This window comes from Branchiostoma lanceolatum, chromosome 16, assembly GCF_035083965.1.
Source record: "Branchiostoma lanceolatum isolate klBraLanc5 chromosome 16, klBraLanc5.hap2, whole genome shotgun sequence".
NCBI lineage: Eukaryota > Metazoa > Chordata > Leptocardii > Amphioxiformes > Branchiostomatidae > Branchiostoma > Branchiostoma lanceolatum.
The window spans coordinates 7,551,119-7,574,165 of NC_089737.1; the positions used below are offsets into that span (position 1 = coordinate 7,551,119).

General features: G+C 40.4%; 2 protein-coding genes across 2 annotated transcripts in view; one reads left to right on the forward strand and one right to left on the reverse strand.

Moving 5' to 3' along the window:
- The first annotated feature begins 643 nt into the window (after positions 1–643).
- Positions 644–11,076, forward strand: LOC136422197 (zinc finger protein 208-like). Its single transcript, XM_066409842.1, has 3 exons — positions 644–782; positions 1,988–3,112; positions 8,481–11,076. The coding sequence occupies exons 2-3, from the start codon at positions 2,001–2,003 to the stop codon at positions 10,162–10,164; spliced, it is 2,796 nt and encodes a 931-aa protein (XP_066265939.1). The 5' UTR covers positions 644–782; positions 1,988–2,000; the 3' UTR covers positions 10,165–11,076.
- A 2,963-nt stretch (positions 11,077–14,039) lies between these two features.
- LOC136421692 (cGMP-inhibited 3',5'-cyclic phosphodiesterase 3A-like) overlaps positions 14,040–23,047 on the reverse strand; it is a 73,195-nt gene continuing 64,187 nt past the window's right edge. Inside the window, 8 exon segments of the mRNA XM_066409176.1 lie at positions 14,040–15,060; positions 15,241–15,291; positions 16,146–16,332; positions 16,871–17,032; positions 20,438–20,641; positions 21,376–21,578; positions 22,766–22,994; positions 22,997–23,001. Coding sequence (XP_066265273.1) covers positions 14,504–15,060; positions 15,241–15,291; positions 16,146–16,332; positions 16,871–17,032; positions 20,438–20,641; positions 21,376–21,578; positions 22,766–22,994; positions 22,997–23,001 — 1,598 coding nt within the window. The 3' untranslated portion in view covers positions 14,040–14,503.

Consider the following 23,047-nt stretch of genomic DNA (forward strand, 5'->3'; position numbering starts at 1 on the left):
CCTTGCCATGGCTACAGTTCGACTGGATTTACCAACATAACTTACAGTCAGAGGTCTTGTCTACTCCTTTGACATTCTTATCCTGTCTCAGAAAGTAGTATATGGATTTACTTTGTGAGAAGATGCGAGCGCCGCAGGCGCGAGAGTTTCTAGGAGGGTCCAGTGACATGCTCCCCTGGAGAATTTTAGAAATTGAACCTTCTGAAATGGCATTTCCTGTGTTTTAGAGAGGATTTCAGAGGAAAAATCAGAGACAAAGGGAACAGTTTTTCTACTGGATTTCAGCCCCTCTGGTGATACAACAAAGTCTGCCTTGAAAAAAAGAACAAAATCTTGGACACTAATCATTAAAAAGTGGACCTTTCAAGCGTATGGGGGGTTCTTCGGAACCTCTCAAACCCCCCTGGCTACGGGCATGGAGAAAGATTCACATGCACTGCACATGTATGTATGGGCGACCTTAGTCTCCTTCTCCTTGTCTGTCTAACTCAGAGCTATCTGTCATGTCTGTAGTCTTATCTATCTCGGTGTCTTCCATTGGCGGACGTCATTTTCTGAGAGGCGAGCCCTGATTGGCCACAGGGATTTGAAATTAGATCCCATGAAGCACCGCGGCGAAAAACCATTTTCGTCACTTGACAGTTTCCTAAGTTGAGAGCGGACACGGACAGGGTCTTCTGCGTTAAAGTACAAAGATCTCTTTCACAGATTTCTGTGTGAATCTCATTGTTCAGAACACGGAAGTCGTCGATCACCGCTGATATACAAATATATTCGATAAGGTGAGATTGTTATGTATCTATTACCCCTCCCCCATTAACGGTTTTAACATAATGAAAAATTATGGCATAATGCATGCATGGTGAGAATCTGTTTAGTTCGACTACTAACGTATTGTAACGCGAGCAGCTGTTCTGTTGATCTTGTTTATCTCATTATGTGGGCTAGAATATATCTTTTTAAATTATTTGTATGCGAGGTTTTCATTAGCCAAAAGCTCTACGGTTTTCGTGTGTTGTATTAAACGCTCGGTCACATTGCCGTTAAATTTGGATGTGCAGAATAGTGTTTAAAGTCGTAGAAAAGACAGGAAAACTGCAGCAGTGCGTGGTGAAATCTGACCTCTGTATGCTCCCCAAACTAACTGAGTGAAGAAATTTCTCTAGTTCTGTTGGGAAATACGAAGAGATCGGACAGATGGTGACCATGCATTATCAGCTTAGAAACAGCCGAACCATTGTCTGCAACGTAGACGCGCTATAAAAGAATCTCAGAAGGAATGTCACTTGTAGAATATGCATGAGGCTAGTGTGGATGCCGGGTTGCCAATGACAACGTACATGGGTCGGCAAACAATGCCCCTCAAGCAGAGATTAGGTTCCAGCTTCTTTTTCGTCTTTCTAGGCGTTTTCACCGGGTTCTCAACGAAAACACGACAAGATAGAAAGCCCAACAAAGCCACCCAAAACGAGCTAGACAATCATATGCTTAAAGAGTAAGCAAACAGATAAGCTGGACTTATTACAGAAATCTGAACACATTTCAAAGGTGTCTTTGTAGACTAGGCGTTGGTGTTGCCCTCTTAACTGCAGCGTCTCTTCGTATTCATCAATACGTTTTTCGATCTTTCTACTTGACATTGTTTTACACGGTCCCTCACCGAAAAGTTGTCTACATGCATGCCTTTGCCTCTAACGTTACCAGGCTCTATAGGTCTTTGGAAAGTATACAGTAGAAATTAAACAAACAGACAACATATAATAGATAACATGCCAGTGGAGTCAATTGGTCGGGGTCTATTATATTATCTGTCTATTTGGCCAATTTTGACTATTTTACGGTTTTGTCTAAGATAGCAATATTAATGTAAATGTTAATGCAAATTTTAAAAAAACGGTTTTGTGGGGGCCGTTCACAGACAAATCATTGGCTTTCACAAACGCCATCTTCATTAGGTTAAAATGTTGCCTCCATCTTTTCTACACAGATATTCTCGCAGCATGGAAAGCAGACCTGAAATCAACGAGTCCGCAAACAAGTGGAAAAAGTTGGAAGAAACTTCGACACACATCGATCAGCAGGACATTGGAAAGCGTGGCAAGGGGAAGAAAAGGCACAGGTGTGAGCAGTGCAACAAGGACTTCAGTAGGCGGGATCATCTGAAGACACACATGCGCACTCACACCGGTGAGAAACCCTACAGGTGTGAGGAGTGCAACAAACAGTTTAGCCAAGGGAGCCATCTTAAGCAACATATGCGAACTCACACTGGCGAGAAACCACACGTTTGCAAAATCTGTCTCAAAACCTTCATCCAGACAAGTGCACTGAAGACACACATGCGAACTCACACAGGAGAAAAACCGTACACGTGTGAGGAGTGCAACAAGCAGTTTAGTGATCTGAGTCATCTGAAGACACACATGCGCTCACACACCGGTGAGAAACCGTACACGTGTGAGAAATGTAACAAACGCTTCCCTCTGCTAGCTAATCTGACGATTCACATGCGGACTCACACAGGTGAGAAGCCGTATCGGTGTGAGGAGTGCAGCAAACAATTTACTACGAGTAGTGAGTTGACGACACACATGCGAACTCACACTGGTGAGAAACCATACAGATGTGAGGAGTGTGGTTGGCAATTCAGTCAACTGAGTAATCTAAAGCAGCACATGCGGGCTCACACTGGTGAGAAACCGCACAGGTGTGAGGAATGTAGCAGGCAATTTAGTCTGAAGAGTGATCTGAAGAAACACATAAGAATTCACACTGGTGAGAAACCGTACGCGTGTGAATTCTGCAACAAAAGATTCACGGAGTCAGGTAAGCTGACGGTTCATAGGCGGTCTCACACAGGAGAAAACCCATACAAGTGTGAGGAGTGCAGCAAGCAGTTCACTACCCTCCAATTCCTGAAGAGTCACATGCGGACTCACACTGGTGAGAAACCGTACAAATGCGAGCAGTGCAGCCGTCAGTTCAGTGAGCTTCATTCTCTGAAAACACACATGAGAACTCACACAGGTGAGAAACCGTATAGTTGTGAGAAGTGTAACAAACAGTTCAGTGAACTGTCCAATCTAAAGAAACACATGCGGACTCACCAATGAGTGACCGTACAGTGCAAAAAAAGTACAAAAAGGCGCACTTTGATAAAAGCTCCTTAAATAGCGTGAGGAATATCACACATACCAACACCGTGAAGGCATTTCAATACATGTGTTAGGGTAGGGTACTGCACTAGTATAGGCGAGCAAAGTCTTTACTCTGTGCTTGCCTGGTGAGAACTGCTATATAGACGGGTCTGTCTTCTTTATTGCAAACTAATCAGTTACAGATGTCTGGTGTCTCTGACCACCAGTAGATAGCTAGACTACCCGTCTTCCTGTTATTACAGCTAAACATCTTGCAACATCTACACATGTAGTAGCCTGGCCATCGATTGGGTAACAGAAAAGACCGATAAGAAAAGAAAATCGACAAATTAAGTTCGCAGCTGTTCTAAATGCTAGTTTTGTTTAATGAGCATCTGACTGCTCTATTGGTTTTCCAACCATTTACGCTAACAATAAAACAAAGGGCGTTGTTTCGCCATCGTTGGTATATTTGACGTCAACAATCGCTCGAAAGGGAAATCTGTTATGCAGGACTTGCAAGTTACGGTTTGATAAGAACGGTCCTCAGACATATATGTGCATACAGATCTTCCGTAAGATTGTAACAAATCGTTAGTGAATCGCTGTCATCCCTGTTAGCTGAGGTCAGTAGTTTGGCGATTAGAAAAGCACAGAAATGTCTCCAAAATACTTACGTTAAGACAATAGAGCTGCATTTAATGAAACCGTCCTCAGTGGTAGAGCCTAGCCACATCCTGTAGGTTATAGTTATTTGCACTTGATTTTGCTAGTTAGCAAACATTTCGCGTTTGCCCCTTTGACTAATTTCTGTAAATATGCTAACCCATTAATCAAAGGGCTTTAATTTAGTTCAAATTATGGCATGGAAATGTGTGTAATTGTTCCTACAAGTTGATAACCAGTTTTTTTTAATACGTTGTTAGTCATTAAAACTACATATTAAAAAGGCACTGGACTGTAAATTTGAGGCATTCACAATTTTGATTAGTCGTTGTACATGAATGTATCTACTTGGCTGTTTCAAATAGTTTTTTTTAACATCCTAATAGCTACTAGTATTATGTAGTACTAAAACTGCCACAGCTGCTGCTGAGTTAGATCTTATCATCAGTGTGCTTAAAACAGAATATATGTGCTACAATGTTGACCCGGGTCAGCCTCTTCTCGTGTACGGAGAACCCATCAAACAGGTCCAAGATTTTAGATACCTTGGCTCAATGATGGCCTCAAGTAGCAATGACCTCAGGAGACGTAGAGCACTAGCATGGGGCGTTTTCTGGAAATTGGAACACCTTTGGAAGAGTGATTACATTCCAATCTCCACCAAGGTGAAACTTTTTCAGGCTACATGTGTAACAGTGCTTACCTATGGGTGTGAGACATGGGTAATCACCAAGGTCATGGAGGACAGAATCAACTCCTTCGCTACCTCATGCTACCGAGTTATGCTGAGCATCAAAAGAATTGACCGGGTAGCTAACAACAGCATTTATGTAATGACCAAAACAAGTCCTCTGATAGAACATGTGAGACGGAGGCAGTTAAGTTTTCTCGGTCACATACTACGTATGCCTGACGATGAACCTGCCAGGATATATGCTCTGTATGCTCCATCGCATGGCAAACGCAGACGCGGTCGTCAACCCACCTCCTACTTCAACTACATCCAGCAGCTCCTGGGGGACCACAACAAACAACTTACACCAAAACAGATTGCCGACATGGCCAACAACAAGAGGGACTGGGCGAAGCTCACATTCGTCTGCGCTGCAGTCGACCGATGATGATGATGATTATGTTATTGCCTAGTGGTAGATCAGTTTGAAATTTTCTGTCCATTTATGTCAATGTTGCTTTGAATAATAAAGAGTCGCAACGATTGAAGTGCTAAATGTGATCTTTTCTTCTGAGTTTATGCGCACTGAATGCTAAACAATCACAAACACAAACAAGACCATAGCACGTCAGAGTCAAAAGATACAAAAACGGAAGTTCTGCTGCAGTACCAAGGTCACATACCAGGGGGCTCAAAATCGATCTTGAATTTTGGCTTCACAACACCCGCCCACAAACCAAATATCGTAATCCATCAAGAGGTTCTTAGGTTATGCTGACTACAGTAGCGCGGAAACACAAACACACAGACAGACAAACACACTCCAAACTATTTTTCATGGAGATAACAAGAGTCCGTAGGACACAAACCTCTGTATGGTGTTTGCCGTGTTGACTGCGTTTCGTACCCTCTTTACCAGGAATAACGATTTCTTTAAAACCTGTTTCCATTTATGTCCAAGTAGTTTATTACAACACTAGAAAGTAGCCAAGGCAGTGGCCTAACCTCTGCTTGGAGAGTATCTAATTAGTTTCAGGAAGCTTGTTTTGTACAGGCAAACCACGAATGTGTATGTCGTTCTATGATTTCACATGACTTAAAAAATACTTCTATGGTGCTCATAAACGCCAGGCATCACCGGGGCTTTACTAAGTGACGACATACATAATCATAGCTGCGAAGACATAGAACCTGACAATTGCAATACCCCCGTAAAAGGTGGTGAACATCCTTCACAATTCAATGGCTACAATCCATTGAGCGACAATTCTTCGCTGCGTCTCAAGGACGCCACTAAGCGGATCAGAAAAGAATGGCACAACAGTAATATTTCCAATGCGATTTTACATTGGATATTTAAGAGCGACCTCTAGCAGCTAACAAAATAAATGCTCCGCCGTCATAGACTTGGCCAGAGGCAATGCTAGATTTAACCAATCAGAAGGGACATAAGGAAAATATGATGATTATCGTTAGAGGTCCATTGGACTTACACATTGGCCATCACTCTGCAGACAATCGTTACTTATATATGTAGTAGGGATAAATACTGTTTGCTTACTGTTATATTCCCGCAGACCAAACTTGTCTACATCGATTGATCCGTTTATCTAAGCGGACCAATCAGCATCGACATAACAAGTTTGACGGCTTAGTTGCAATTCTGCTCTATTCCGCTGAGTTACAGTGGCGTCCTTGTACCGCAACGAGTTGGTGAAGCGACTGGAAATGAATAACAGACACGATAAACGGTTCGCGGTGTGTTTTACATAAACTATACAGTGTGTCTTATAGAGTTATAACTTGGCAACCATTTGGAACTGTTGCTTCCAGATCTTTCAGATGTGTCAAAATGACGCTCGTAACCGTTCAACTGCCCATTGGTGATCATCGGTGTCGACCCAAGTTGCCATTACGGTAAATGTGTGTTGCCTGTGACTGTCACGGATATTCTCCTTTATTTTGGTTCTGTACCTACCGTCAGTATTTTGAAGCCTGATATACTATGTGTCCCTTTTCTGATGCCATTTTGATTTGGTGTGCCCAAAGAGGCTCTACAAAACCTGCTGGTTGTAGTTGTACCCTTTCATTGTGACGGTGCTGTTCATGAAGTTCATAAATGCTGCAATTAGCAAACTAACAGATAGAGGGCGCTAAAATATCACCGCAAAATAACCTGAATTAATGAGGCACATAGACGTATGTGTGTACTTGTCGCTTTTGTGGAATAACGAATATGCAAATAAGTCCATGCTAAATTTGCACCGAGATAGTCAGAAGCAATTGTCAGCTACACGTTGAACAAAAGATTCTGGTAAGAGTTCACAATCTTTTGTCTGTCTTCAGTTTCCATGGCTTTGTCGTTTCTTTTATCCACCACCTGTTGTCTGACGCCTTATGTAAATCACTGAATTCAGTATTGGTCGACATCTTGTTGTCTGAGAGGCGAGCTCTGATTGGCCACAGTGATTTCAAATGAGACCCCACTGAGTATCACGGCGTTACGGCCTTTCAACGGTCACTTCCCAAATTCAATAGTCGTGAGCGGACACGCAATCCACTGGGCACGTAGTCTGACGTCTGCGTCAAACTTGGAAGTAGGGAGGCTTCGGATATCTTCAGGTCACGGCCAGGACACGGATTTCGCTGATAGACAACCTCCTTGGATAGCCAGGGACAAGGTGAGAGTCTATTATTTTCACCCTGAACTGTCTTGATAATATAGGCTTTCCTGTTTCCATGATCAAGGATCTTATTTCAAACTCATTGGCATATTCTCTTCTGGTAGTAGGATCTTATAGGGAGTATCTAAAAATATACTGGAATACACATATATAATGGAGAAATCTATCTATCGAAATGCAGTATGCTTTGATGAGTAGACATTACAGGTTGCTATATTTTGGTGTGAAATATAGGAACCCTAGCCAATGAGATTTATATTGATTTACCCTAATTCATCAAAGCATAAAATATTTTGGTAGAATTTGCCCTTCATACGAATCTTCGCTAGCCAAGGCAAGATGTGTATTCCGGTACATTGTCGCACCACGTAGGTTTACCCCTTCAAACAAGGAACTCCTTTGTTCAAATTATGATCACATCCCCGTCTATTTCATTAATAGCCATACAACTTGATACAAGAATAATTTCTATGTTTAAGGTCGTAGCAAAAAAAACTGAAAACAATAGCAGTACCTAGCAAAATTTGAAAACCTTCTCCTGTACCTGTTTTGTTGGGAAATACGGAGGAATCGGACAGATAGTGGGCACTATTGTATGAAAGAGAAGAAGCCAAGTCATTGTCTGCAAGGTTCAATAGGGCTCGGTAACAAGCCACAAAAGGTCACTTGTAGAATATGCATGAGTAGCCTGGTTGTCAGGCCGTTGCTAGGGTAAACCCTGGGCGGCAAACAGTGGGGATCCGGTGGGCATTGAAACCGTGAAGATTTCGATGCAAATCGGACTGCTTGAAATCACACATAGTTTAAAGACTGTCTCTGTAGAAGGCTTATAACCAGTCCTTTTTTGAAAAATTGGTATTCTGAGCTGTTTTGAGATTATACTTATACATGTATATAAGTCCGGGGGGCTGACAATGTTACAAGAAACCAGGTACAGTCAGAATAATACAACAAACAATAAGAAAATGGCACGACTAACGAAGTTCTTTATTGGCAGTCAAGTTTCGGTGACCGTCTGTCACATTCCACAGGACTATAATGACTGGTTTTACTTCCAAACTATTCAAGTACTAGTAACTACGGGCACACACCAAGACAACAAACGCTTATACCTATGTCTTTACTAACATTGATTGATATAGAAATGGTGGCTGATATTATTCGGTGGGAGATGAGACAGAAATGACAGGGAGAACTTAAATACAAGTTACTTACTACATGCAGTGTAATAGTAAAATTACCTGTAAAGCCAATTGAGAGTGCTTAAAGCTAAGAGACATCTTCAGACATGTTCATAACCATTTCTTTTAATTCCTACAGGGTGAACTATTTGAACAAGATGGCAACCAAGACGTCGCAAGGAAGGAAAGGTGAAGGGAAGGATTGTGACCCTAAGCCGCACCAGTGCGAGATATGCGAGAGAAGGTTCACTCAGCCAAGTCAGCTGAAGGTACACATGCGGACTCACACCGGTGAGAAACCGTACGGATGTGAGGAATGCGACAGACATTTCGCACAGCCGGGCGCTCTAAACGCACATAGGACAACTCACACCAGGGAGAAGCCGTACAGGTGTGAGGAGTGTAGCAAACAGTTCAGGCAGTTGGATGGCCTGAAGGTACATATGCGCACTCACACTGGTGAGAAACCCTACAGATGTGAGGAGTGTGGCAGGCTGTTCACTACGTCGAGTAATCTGAAGACTCACATGCTGAGTCATACAGGGGAGAAACCTTATAAGTGTGAGGAGTGCAGCAAGCATTTTGGTATGCTGAGTGGTCTGAAGACTCACATGCGGACTCACACTGGTGAGAAACCTCATGCATGTACGGAATGCAGTATGCGATTCGTCACATCGTCTCAACTGACATGTCACATGCGGACTCACACTGGTGAGAAACCGTATACATGCGAGGAGTGCAGCAAGAAATTTAGTACGTCGAGCCTTCTGAAGACTCATATGCGGACTCACACTGGCGAGAAACCGTATAAATGCGAGGTGTGCAGTAGGCAGTGTAGTACGATGAAGGATCTGCGGACTCACATGAGGACTCACACTGGTGAGAAACCGTTCAGATGTTCGGTATGTGACAGAGGATTCAGTCAGATGGGTAGTTTGACGGTACACAAGCAGACTCACACTGGTGAGAAACCGTACAGATGTGAGGAGTGCAGCAAACAGTTTAGAAGGGAGAGTCATCTGAAGACACACATGCTGACGCACGCCAGTGAGAAACCCTACAGATGTGAGGAGTGCAGCAAACAGTTCACTACGAAAAGTAGTCTCAAGAGTCATATGCGGATTCACGCTGGGACTCACAATTTGTTTGCATGTGAGCAATGCAACCGGCGATGTAGTTCTCTGAGAGACCTGAAAATACATATGCGGACTCACACTGGTGAGAAACCCTACAAATGTGAGGAATGTGGCAAGCACTTCAGTGGCTTAAGCAACCTTCGGAAACATTTGCATACTCACACAGGAGGCAAAAAAACATACCAATGTGAGCAATGCAAGAAATGGTTCAGTCAACTAGGTGATCTCAAGACTCACATGCTGACTCACACTGGTGAGAAACCCTACAGATGTGAGGAGTGTGGCAGGCAGTTCAGTACGTTGGCTTATCTGAAAAGGCACATAATGACTCACACAGGTGAGAAACCGCACAGGTGTGAGGAGTGCAGCAAACAGTTCAGTGAGCTGGGTAATCTGAGGAGTCACATGCGGACTCACACTGGTGAGAAACCGCACAAATGTAAGGAGTGTGGCAAGCGGTTTAGCACATCATGTAACTTGACGACTCACATGAAGACTCACACTGGTGAGAGACCGTACAAGTGTGAGGAGTGCAACAGACAGTTCAGTTTGCTGGGTAATCTGAAGCAACACATGCACACTCACACTGGTGAGAAACCACACAAATGTAAGGAGTGTAGCAAACGGTTCAGTGCGAAAAGCTCCCTGCAAATACACATGAAGACTCACACTGGTGGGAAACCATAGAGATGTGAGGAATACGACAGGAGATTCAGTATTCTCGACAAATTTAAACCTTTAGAAACACAATCATGCAAACCTAGTCAGACCAACCATGCCAGTGTTCTTTCATATGTTACTGTGTATTGAATAGACTTGATAAGCAACTACTCTTTGTCATGTATATAGCAACCTATACATTCTTCTTCTGCCAGTTGGATACGGTCTTCGCAACCATTAGATCTGCTTGGAGATTAATGTATATATTAATCTAGTTAGTATGTAGTTATACAGACCAATCATGCCAGTGGTCTTTTATGTTACTGTGTAGTTAATAGACTTGATGTGCATCTTCTCTATGTCATGTACATACTGATCTAGTTAGAATAACCTGCTTTTACTAAGCTCTAGGGAACTACTGTGTACATGACGTGTACAAAACGTACCTAGCTGATGGCCATCTATGGAAAGGCATTTAGCATCTACTTTACATGGTGGCATCGCTAAATAGCTCATGCAGTCTTTGAAATTTACTAAAGACTGGATCGAGAAATTTAACCGACTGAATGTTATGTGCACTGGAAGACCATTAGTAAGTAATCAGATATGAAAACTTAGCAGGCCTGAACTTTGTATTATTTTGCAATGTTAGTAGTTTAATAGATCATAGTTTTTAGATGAAAAGTACAAGTATTTGTTGTATATCCTGCATGAATATTCTCGGTAACACTTTTGTTTTAACCTTTAGCACACTGTAGTGGCTGTTTGGCACCCAATTCTCTATTGGTTACAGAGTTAGGCAGCAGGGAGAAGGTTAAAGAAGCTACTAGTACTTACTACCCTAAGGCCTAACACGTTGTAACTATTGCTAAACTTACTGAAAAGTTTTTAAGATTGTTGTCCGTGTGTAGTTTTGCTGAATAAACATCCACAACTTAATTGTTCTATGATGTGATCATTTCTTGGGAGAGTGTACTATGGACACCAGAAAACAAGGACAACTGCATTATTTTCTGCTCTAAATCTTTAATTCTCTATTTCTTTACTGTACACATACATACATGTACATAACATGAGGCAAGTGTCTTTATTAATTAATAATAGTACACAAGTATGACATCCGTAATATACAACAAAAACACCACACACACGTACATATATACTCAAGGGTGCTTCTTTTTAAATCACACAATTCAATGTGATATAGAACAGAGCAACCTTACCACACAACTTTGAGTGATTCAGAATTGCATATCACATTTTATAAGACAACTATTTTTTCTACAGAATTACTTTAAAACAAATCTAAACAAAATAAGGTTTCTTTACACAAAGACAGTGCCTATGTACAATTGACAGTGAAATGTATCATCCTTAAATTTAAAAGGATAATAATATAGATTAGTCATGATAAACAGATACAGAATAAGTATGCAGTAATTACTTTAACCATACATACTTGGCACATTTCAAGTCATGAAACATCACAAGACTTCTGAATCTGATCTGAATAAGTACAGATATTTGAGGTGGTTGCTGCTACTAACGCAGAAGTATAAATACTTGGATAGGTATGAGTCAAATATGCAAAATAATCTATGCATGAAATGTATCAGTTAAGCCCAAGGTTTGAAATTTTGCCCTTCAATATTCTAAACCTCATGACACAGATTGTTTTCTCTTGTCCCCACATTCTAAATATGTTGGGACACCAAATGTACTACAAAAACAACACACGGTTTAGAATTACACAATGTCAAAATGTCCCCTATTTGTTGAGGGCAGAAAATGTTCATTCTTAAGAACTGAAATTGAATATCTCTGTGTACTGTATTGTCGGTAATATCATATTCAATTTCAATTCGAGGGCAAGGCTTTCGTAACTTAACAGTTTTGAGAAAGGACCAAAGAAGTATGGCTATGGAGGAATATACCCTGTGATATAGTTGTTCAGCCTACTCTAGATCTGTTTATTATGGTATGAGAAAAATTAAAAAAGCAAAAAAACAACAACAATACAGTAGCAATGTACACAAATATGAAGAAAACTCCAACTTTAAAGCCTCATTATATATATTTTGGCATCACTATAATTATGCGACAAAAGTCTACAATTTCATTAAGTCACAAAGAAGGAATTTTGGTAAATTTGAAGGATAGTGCATATCTTATAGTCGAACACAAAAATGTATCAGTGACATCACTAAAATATGTGCACTTTACATGTGCACAAAATCCTGTGATGTCATCAAAGTCATGTTCCCAATTTTGACAAATTTGGATTTATCAAGTTTCCTACATTAATAACCCTTTTCGTTCCAATTACTGCATGAAACAACAAGGGTTAAAACAGCACTTGGGCTAGTAAGGGTTAAAACCTATAAGTTAACTTGTCTCTTCTTGTTCTATCAATGGAATGTTTCTGTAATATTTAACACTGAAATTCATGTTGGCACAGAAGATAGAAATTTACATTTTTCCCCTTCAAAGAAAATATCAAACTTCGTAAAAATTAGTGAAAATCTTTTTTTTATCATACACTTTTGTGGTAGTGTACATAAACTTTATCATGAATGAGAATTTCAACTAATGGTCCTGATTGGTTACTTGATATCATCTGATCATCTGTTCATGCTCTGATTGGTTAGGAAATCTTGCTACTCTCTTGATTGACTGACTCAAGGAATGTACTTCTTTGTACTTACATATTTTCGGGGATAACAAAATGTTTCCAATACAAGTACATAATATTCAAATCCTAAACATTATACACATACATTAAGTTTCATATGTCTATATACATATCTTGAAGCACTTTCTCGGCTAAAAATAGAATCATTATAGAGCGCACACTATTTTCCATTGTTTGATATGTTTCCATGGACACTACATGCTAAATGGAACACATGTTTTTTTCCTATAGTTGTGTAAGAAATACAGCATATAGTTTTGTCATAGCGAACCTGGTATTGGTTAACATCTGTTGGCAAAACGTTTATCAACGGTTTAAGCTGTTTTCCTTTTAAGAAATGAAAAAGATTTGAGCATGGCAGAATTTTGTCCTTACTTTTCAAACACTCTAGATCTATATGGCACTAAAAGTCTCATGATCATATTGTACATTCTTCTATGCTAAGACCAAGAATTCGTCCTTTTTTGCCTTAATATTCATCATCATTTTGTCTTTTCAAAGCTGGATATACTTTAGAATTGGAACAGTTTATCTTAATATCTATAAGAAATATTCAGAATTCATTGAGGCATAACTTTTAGACAGGACAAATTTTAAAATCTGCGTAATACAATGAAGCTGTATAGCATACGGCAGTTCTAAATAGTTTCTTTTGATTATTTTCCAAATAATATAGTTAAGTGCTCACAGTACAAATCTATGTATAGCATATACATATCAATAACGCAGCAAATAAAGGATACACATGTTTACACACGAACCTACAACGTTCTTCAAGGAGAAAAACTGCTAGAAGTCTATAAAACTTGTTCCCCTAACGCAAAATGGATTTCTGGAATGTGAATGTGAGTCGTTTTATACTTACAAATTCTGAGACAAAACTAGCTTGATATAATCATACATAATAATAATAATTATCATATATCTGACAATCTATATTTCATACATACATTCACAACAAATGTGGATTCACATAATTCACCAAACAAGCAGCTAGGAATGTTTGAATTCCCTATAACCTAGACGCTGGAATATACAGGCACAAATTCACTCGTCAGAATATACATGTACCATCCTATAGTATATCTTGATAAATAGCAATATATTGAACTATATTTACCATATACAGTGAATGCTCTTTTAAGGTATTGTCATTGTTGGAATGCTAAGATTTGAGGGAATACAGTGCACGCTAGTTAACTTGTTTGTGCTGAGTTCATAATACTTGACAGTCACGCAAAAATGACTTTATGATACATGTATCTGCTTTGCAGTAAGAAAAAAAGTTTTGTCTTGACTATTAATATTTTGGTAAAAATATGTCCGGTTGGTCTTCAATAGATATGGCATATCAAACAAAAGAAAAAGTGAGCTATAGTCATGGCTAAAGTTGGTCCCTGTAACATAAATACACATACATGAATGAAAGCTCCCCCTATCCATTTCAAGTTGCACTGCAGTTGAGTATATTGACTGTTCCCACCAAAGGATTCTTGGTAAATCTGTTTGATCTGATATGTCTGTCTAAAATTGAGAGGAAAGAAAATGTTTTCTAAAAAACTCAGCTCCTACAATCTTTATGATACAGTTATGATGGACTTCTAGATGTCCATGTGATCTACATTATATTGTGGACTGCAACACACATTGTTTGACGACAGAAACTTCTCCGCTTTACCTCTCTGTTGATTCGACCTCCTCTACAGCATCTGTGGGCTCAAGTCTCTGTTGTACGGCGTATGATTCCTGCGTCGTTCCGTGTTCCGTCATACCTACAACGTTTCTCAGTTCTGTCCTCGTGTCCTCCATTATCTGCGAAACGAGACCGGTCGCCACCGTATCCTCTATCGTTGACTCCTCAGTAATTTGAATTGTTCCGCTCTCGAAGATGATGCGGCGCTTTTCGCCTTCGAGCGACCTCGACCTCGAGTGCGATTGCGTACATTGTTCTTCCGTTGCGTTGTCTCCGTCCAAACTTAAAGTCTCTTCTTTACCAGCGTCGTTGTTGAAACTGTCGAGATGTTCTTCCCTGCTATCTTCACCTTCCTCTAGAACTGCACCGAACTCTCTTTTGCTTTCGTCGCGATCCGCGTTCTGTTGTTCTTCCTTTTCTTCTTCCTTTAAGAGTTGGAGCCATCGCTGGTGGTTTCGCTTGATGTTTTCGGTGAGCGGACTGGTCACTTTGCGAGGCTGCAGTTCCTTTTTCAGGCAGGTCGCGTCGTCGTCATCAACTACGGGAAAACAGATCGTGGTGCGAAATTAACAAATTTCAGAACAGATAAAAATTCATGCAGTCCTAGGGTGTGAAATTTAGGTTTCAGCATTCGATCATTACCAAATAAGAAACTGAACATCATCATGCTCTGAATCACGTTGATCGATTTCCCTTCCATCACAAGAAAGGTTCTTACCTGAGTCATCATCCTCTGGTGGTGAGGATTCATTTTCTGCCTCCACTTTGCCTTCAGAAAGAAAGAAACAGTTGGGAAAATGTCTACCTCATTCTATATGTACTGCTAGATCATTAATTATTCATGAGCTACAACTGCTGTTTGTGCCAAATAAGGTCAGCTCATTAATTATTCATGAGCAAGTCTTGTCGACCTGCCATAACCATATGTGGCAAAGCTTTTTACCAGGGCCCCTTTCACGACCGATGTAACGTGGAGCGATATGGGGTCCTGGTTTAACGAGGGTGATATTTGCCTACTGTCTACTGATTGATAAATACACCTTGAACTTTCTATGATTAAGGCAACACAATTTTATGGTTGACATCTGTGGGAGAAGGTCATTTTGGGCAATCTTTCAGCCCTCTTCAGGAATACTGACCCACTCACTTCAGAAAGCAGCCATGACCTTATGTAACCCAGCCATCAGTAGTGAGGGGGCATATTCTATTTGTAGCCTGGAAGTGTGTATATCATCCCAATTACATTTGAAAGGAAGATAAACCTTTGGTCACACTGGAATCCACAGTTCTCCCAGTTGAAGAATTTGTCCAACCAAAACATATTTCCCCTGCTCACATTATAAAAGTATTACTAAACCTCTTGTATTTTTGGTGTTCAATGGACAGTATCTATGATACGGCCTTTGTATGGCCCAATTTTGTTTGCTTCACATAACCAGTAAATTGCCTTAAATTGCCATCGGTAGAATGATCTTTAGGATGAAGTTTAGAATGATATCAGGGTGTGACCTAGGGTTAGCCCTTAACAATCGCTAGTTGGGTAACCCTGGCTGTTCAGATCATGTAGCAACGTGTGCATGCCGAATCAATAGATTGATAAACAATCAGGTTAATCAACGATACCTGATGAGCCGTTTAAATCCTCCTCCTCCTCCACCCAGTGCCCGGGTAGCAGGCCGGCGGCGGCGTAGGCGTTGCAGAGCGGCGCCACCAGGTGGTTGATGAAGGACTCCTGCAGCCGCGCCAGGAACGGCTTGTTACGGTCCATATAAGGAGAGATCGGGAGGCCGCGCCCTGCCTCATCGTCACCCTACAGAAAGACGCAAAACGGCGTAATAAAATGGGTCAACATGATATCTATTGGTCTGGCTGTGAAAGACACACAGCCAGGGCTGCCCAACTAGCAGGTGGCTAATACAAAGGGTTAGCCCTGCTGACAAGAGTGTTAAAATATGGTTTTTAAGATAAAACAATCAACCAGTATGCAATATAATTGTATCAGACAGTATCTATGGTATCTGCAATAAGACCATATAGTGCATGTATCTAGTGTCGGTCTATCATAGATATACATATTTTCTATTTGTAACATCACACAAATACAGTGCAATTTTTCCATTGATGAAGGTTAGACATCCAGGTATTGAGATCTACTATACAAAAGTATTTTAAGTAACTGGATAAATGCAGTAAATGATACTAGTACGCAGTAATAAGTAATTTCGCAGTATATGCAATTCTTCTTACTTTCAAAGATTACTTTCAGTTATTTCAGTTAATAACTGCTTTCAGTTACAAACATGCAGTATCTACGAGATGGTTGATTGACCAATCCAGTATAATCTCACCTGTTCATAGAACTCTGCAACAATCCGGTTGGTCCAGGTAATGTGAAGGTTTTCTGCTTTACATGGCCCGTTGACGTCCGCCAGTTTGATACACATCTGTACCACGAGAAGCCGGTCGTTTTCGTTGCGCCAGTCTATCCCGGGAGAGTCGTCTTCGTTCATCTAAATCATTTCAACGATATCCTCATCATTTCTATGACCTTTTGTTATAGAGCATTTTCACTTTCCATATCTATCTATGAAGCAGGCAGGTGCTGACGGCCATTTTGGTGTCCCTATTTGCATAAAATAGTTCAAGTGAACACAGCATTTTTGTCTTTTTATATCTGCAATCTTCTCAAGTACTCTTCTTTGAAGTGTAGACATTCAATAGTGGTCATTTGAGAGGGAAGAATTAGAAGATCTTTAGATGTCCAAAAACGCTTGAGCTATGATTCACTGGAATGCAAATATGGACACCAAGATGGCGGTTGGCAGAGATGACGTCACATTCAAAAAACACCCTAAACATGCAGCTTTTCTAGTTGAGGGAAGAACTACATGAAAGTTCCTGCAACAAGCTGAGAGATAAGGTAAACAAGAGAGAGAAGCTTAACTTGTCAGAAAAGGTGATTTACGAGTACAAGTACATTCGTAGGTTCTAAAAATATCTTGAGATTTTAGTGACTAATAAGGATAGTGGACTTTAGTTGGAGTGTACACCAAAGCAATGTAGTTACCACATGAAAATTTTTTTAAAGGAAAGTGAATTTGATGTTTGATAGCAAGCACATTTCTTAAAGTTCACATGAAAATTCAATAAAAAATGATTGAGACTTGTATACTAGAATACAGACCTCAATCAATCTAGTAAACCAGGATTTTATATCATATGTGCTCACAGCAGCTGAGCATTTCTACCTTGAGTAGCCCAGACCAAACCTGCATTGCAAGGCTAATTGCCAACACCACATGCAGGTATAGACTATTGTATAATGTACAGTAATTGGATATCTTGCAGCCATTCAGGATGTATCTTTTCACATTAAAAGATTACGCTATTTACAGTCTGGCAAAGTTTCTTCAATAGATGATACAGCCAAACTCTTCCCGTTAATGTCATTCTGTCAATTTTTGGTTTTTCATATCAATGATCTAAGTGGAGACAGCCTACATTTACATGCAGGAGGCCTTCAAACCGTCTAGTTCCCAAGTGTTAGAAAATGGCAGTGCACAGGTTTAGCGATATCAAAACAAGGACTGACACATGTGACAGTTAGTAAGTGTTAGATACATTCAAGCACTCTACTCCAACCTGGGGACCATCTTTTCCAGCGTAAACTCTTTCCATTTGTTGGCATCCTATTCTAGCTCCAGTTTGCTCTTCTGATCGCTTCCCTGGCGAATAGTCTGGCTCATCCCCATTGAAACGTTCAGAACTTCCATCGATATCACTACTTATTCTTTTTTAACAAGTATGCTCAGTGCAAGGCCAAAAGGCCACCTTGTGGCACTGAACTACTTAGTCGACTCAATTTTGGATTTCAAATATTTTCTAGAATCAGCGCAACTGGGATCAAACGTTGTAATACCTGTTTGAACCCTGTTACCATGACGTTACCGAGGACCGTGCGACTCGGAGCCAATCAGAGCTCTTGCGGATGTTTTATGCAAATATTCAAAGCCAAAATTAATACACAGTCGCTATTAATAGTTGCCAAACTATTCGGCAAGGAATTGATTGTAGGAGTGAACCAGTAGCTCGAATAGGATGGATTCAAAGCTATTGGGAACGACCAAACATCAAAAGCAGCCAGAAAAGATGGTACACAGGATAATTAATGCCCATTAAAGCTAGCACCGCCTTGAATAGGCAAGGGAACGAGTGCTCACGTGAATGAAGGGATATAAACTGTAGGAGTAGGCTACAGACGGCTGAAAGGTGGAAAGAACAATAATCGCTCGTCTGTATTATTCACACAACAAAGTATCATTAGTACAAGACTGTAAGAGAAGGGTGGTAAGAGAAAAGTATTACATAGACACACACATAGTTTATAGCTGTCTTTTAATTAGTGAGTCTTCCTTTCAAATTTAACTGTACTCTAATATTGCACACATTAGTCTACTTTTACTGTCATTTCTAGAGTTTACTGTCATTTCTAGATTTGTAGTTTACTTCAAACTAAAGTCTAAGGTACATTTTGGTGGTAAAATGAGTGCTGCAATATCCAGGAGTAAATACTACAGTGCATCAAAATGGTGTCATACAGAAGACTATCCCTTCTGTAGTCTACTGAAATTCAATGTCAATCAATGATTATTGGAAGAAGGGTGATCATAGAAAAGAGAACAAATGCTATATTTCAGTGATAGCATGTGACTACAATTGGAGCAAGTACATTGTATTTAATTGATCATGCAGAAGACTATTCCTTCTGTAGTCTATTGAAATTCAATGTCGATCATTTATTATTTATTTTATTTTATCATTTATTTTTGGAAGAAGGGTGATCAAAGAAAAGGGAACAAAAGCTACATTCAGGTTATAGCATGTGTGCTACTTTAAGAGTGGACTATCATACAGAAGACTATCCCTTCTGTAGTCTACTGAAATTGAATGCCAATCTGTGATTATTGGGAAAAGGGTGATTAAAGAAAAGAGAACAAAAAGGCAAATAAAAGGCACCTTCTCTTTAACCTCACTGAAGGAGCACTCAGAGCTGGTATCACTAGGAGTAGTGTTCAAGGCAGCCAGCTGAAGGGAGAAAAGGTACCAGGACATCAACACACAGGAGAACATAAACGCAGTCTGAAAACAAACTGGTTAGCCAAACTGTCAAACATTGGAGGTGCGACACTAGTGCTGCATACCTAAACGTAATATCAGGTACAGGTAGAGGGTACTGTAAATGCAGAAATATTTGCAGTGATTTAAATTCACCGTAGAAAATGTAGTGTTTGCAGTGGTTTTGAGTTTGTGTTTGAAACAAAATAGCGCTACAGTCCCACTATGGAATGGCTTTTGCGGTGGTTTTAAGTTTGCGGTAAAGGGGTCACCACGAAAAACTGCAGACATAAAACCACCACGAACATTTCTGCATTTACAGCATAACAGGACAGAACTGGATTTGTACCCGTACCTGAACAATTTGACAATTTGAAAGTAACCTGTGATCTTCAATGATGACAGAAACGTCAAACAGTTAACAGAAAAATGTTAATTTTAGACTTCAGGTACTTTATGCAGAGAGCCAATAATAATACTTTTTCCTCTTTGTGGTAGGATTTGACACTTTCTTAGTCACAAAAGTTACATACTTGGGTGTAAGACTAGTCAGGTACAGTACAGGTACAGGTACATTGCTCTTTCAGTATTTTGGACCTGTACCTAAATGACTTTCATGGTATTGAATCACTACTGGCTACCAGTACACAGCACTATGTGACACTGAATTAAAAATCTGTGAATAGAGTTTCAACATCTGCTTGGAGATTAGTAACTCTTATTCAAAGTAAGATAAGTTTTATATGTACACACACGCACAATAACTCAAGATTAAATAAGGAATGAGTATAGGGATATACCTTTGCGTTAAACTCTGTGAGGAAGTCGAAGTGCCTCTTGAGGTCGGTGGCAAGAATGGCCTCGATGACGAGGAATCGGAATCGTTTGAACTCAGCGGTCTCCAGATGACAGAGGAAGTTCAGCTCTGGTCTGAAGAGCAGCAGTGCCCAGGCCGCCGCCGCGTGGTGGTTCTCTAGGACTGACCGGTCGTTGTACAAAACAGCCTGCAGGAAGAAAAAAAAAATAAGTAGTGCTTATCTATAATAAGTAATGTCTACCAAGTAATTCCACCAGCACACATATATCCGCCACGGACCCTAAAAAATATGTCTAAAGAGATCTCTAATGCAACGTCCCCAGTATAACACACTCCTGTATATCTAAACTGTTACCTGTCGTGTGAGGGAAGCTGCGCTAGAGAGCTCTGAAACATACAATGTACTGTTTTTCAAGGTGGCAAATATGTATATAACTCAGCAGATGAATGTTAATGGAGGTTAGGAACAATACAATAATGCATGTACAATAGTGGCTCAAGCAATGATATGCATGCAAATGAAGATGATAGAATATATTTCTATGATACAAATGATGGCAATTTTCTCTGCAAATAGTACAGAAGCTTACACTAACTTACAGTATATTTGACTTTTGTGATACCTCATAATCTTTACAAATGAGAAAAAGCTTGCCAGGATATTTTCTTTGTTTGCATCTCATCTTCATTAGAAGCTTGATAACCCAAGGAAATACACATTTAATCTTAATCAGCATACTACAGCATACAAAAAATCAACAAAATTAACTTTTATCATACTGAAGTAGCCGTTTGGCACCCCATTCTCTATTGGTTACAGAGTTAGGCAGCAGGAAGAAGGTTAATACATGCAGGATGTGAATGTTAACCCTAATGTTACTATCTAACACAATTTCTTAGACTCGGTTAACTAAAACGCACCTGTGGAGCGCTTGTTGCCACCAGGAAGGCGTTCGTCCTCCCGGGATGATCGTAGTCGTGCATGGCGGCCGCGACGTACAGCGCCATCAGCTCCAGCGCCGGGAAGTTCATTCCCAGGATGCCGTAGCTTTCCTCCACGCCTGTGAAGCTTGCACGCGGCGTACGAAGCCCGGGGGTCGGCGGAGGGGTCAATGTGTTTGGATCTGGGGCGAAATATGGGTAAAAAGTACACAAAAATCAAAATTTTACCCACTTTCTTTAATAGTAATGTATATAATCATTCAAACATTAAAAGAGCATTTGTAGCTAAACCGTGTGGATGAATTGTTCACAACTTATAATATATAGGTCTGTACAAAAATACTTCTATCAGTTAATTTTTTTTTAGCAACCGGGACAATGTGTACAATGTGATGGCAAACTTGAGTGGAAAAAGACACAAGGTACAATGTATACTGGTACATGTATTTCTTTTCCATACACTACAAGGTAGGGATAACATTAGACTGAGTACAATGAGTTAAATTCTCACCTTTATCCAACACACACTTAATCTCAATATCAAACTGTTTATACAGTAGATTCCGCACATCTGTATAGCCCATTTGTCAGCGTAAATTATACGACTTCCCGAACTATACGACTCCCTGACCTTGTGATATTGACGTCCCGAAGGATGGAGGGGGGGGGGGGTGGCCAATAGGATTTTGAGCAAGACACACAAACAGACTCACTATTGACTCACGATATCGCTGCCCCGGCGTCACCCAGCCTTCGCTGCTACATTTTACGTGAAATTGCGCCGTAAAACACGATTCATCTACGCTACATAAGCAGAATTTTCACGGGAAAAGAATTTAAAGAATACATTCTCCGCCGAATACGGCCACAAATAACAGCGAATCGCGGCAAATCACAGCGTAAAGGCTCAAATGCTTGGGCAAAAATCTTGTTTTTCTTAACGTTTCGCTGACTTTCGTCGCGTCGTTTAAGCCTTGAAAAACAGGTTTTTGATGAGATCAACGTATGTCAAAGGTACCGATATCGACTGTTTGAAAGCAGAACAATAGCAAGAAACAAAAGAGTGCGGTTGTCGAACGGTAGACGGCGTCCCCGCTCCCGAAACTACAATACAAACCCAAAATTTAGCCTATTGTTTCCGGTCATTTTACGATAAAATCGGACAAGATTCTATACAATACACCGAACTTAACGATTATGGACGATACAGTTATACATTGTTTTTACCATTGAGTGGATGGTAAATGGTTTGGTGTTTTGGAATTCTATACAGAAATACGAAATATACAGAAAAAGGTATACAAATAATTGGAATCTACTGTAGATCTGTTTTCTTTAATAAATCTCAATCTATTTCATTATGAAGTACCTTTGCTGACAGGTTCGTCCTCTTCCAGCGGGACCTGAGTGAACCCAGGGATGGGCTGGGTCGTCAGCCACCAGCAGGCATGCAGCACGTCTGCAGCATGGACCCTGTTATGATCTGTCAAACCAACAGGGGGCGTTACTGACACATGAGTATTTACTGAGTGAACCCAGGGATGGGCTGGGTCGTCAGCCACCAGCAGGCATGCAGCACGTCTGCAGCATGGACCCTGTTATGATCTGTCAAACCAACAGGGGGCGTTACTGACACATGCAGCACAAACAT

Coding starts and splice junctions, on each gene's coding strand:
- LOC136422197 (XM_066409842.1), top strand. CDS start 2,001: ATGGAAAGCAGACCTGAAATCAACGAGTCCGCAAACAAGTGGAAAAAG. Junction 3,113..8,480: donor CACATGCGGACTCACCAATG/AGTGACCGTACA, acceptor TAATTCCTACAG/GGTGAACTATTTGAACAAGA.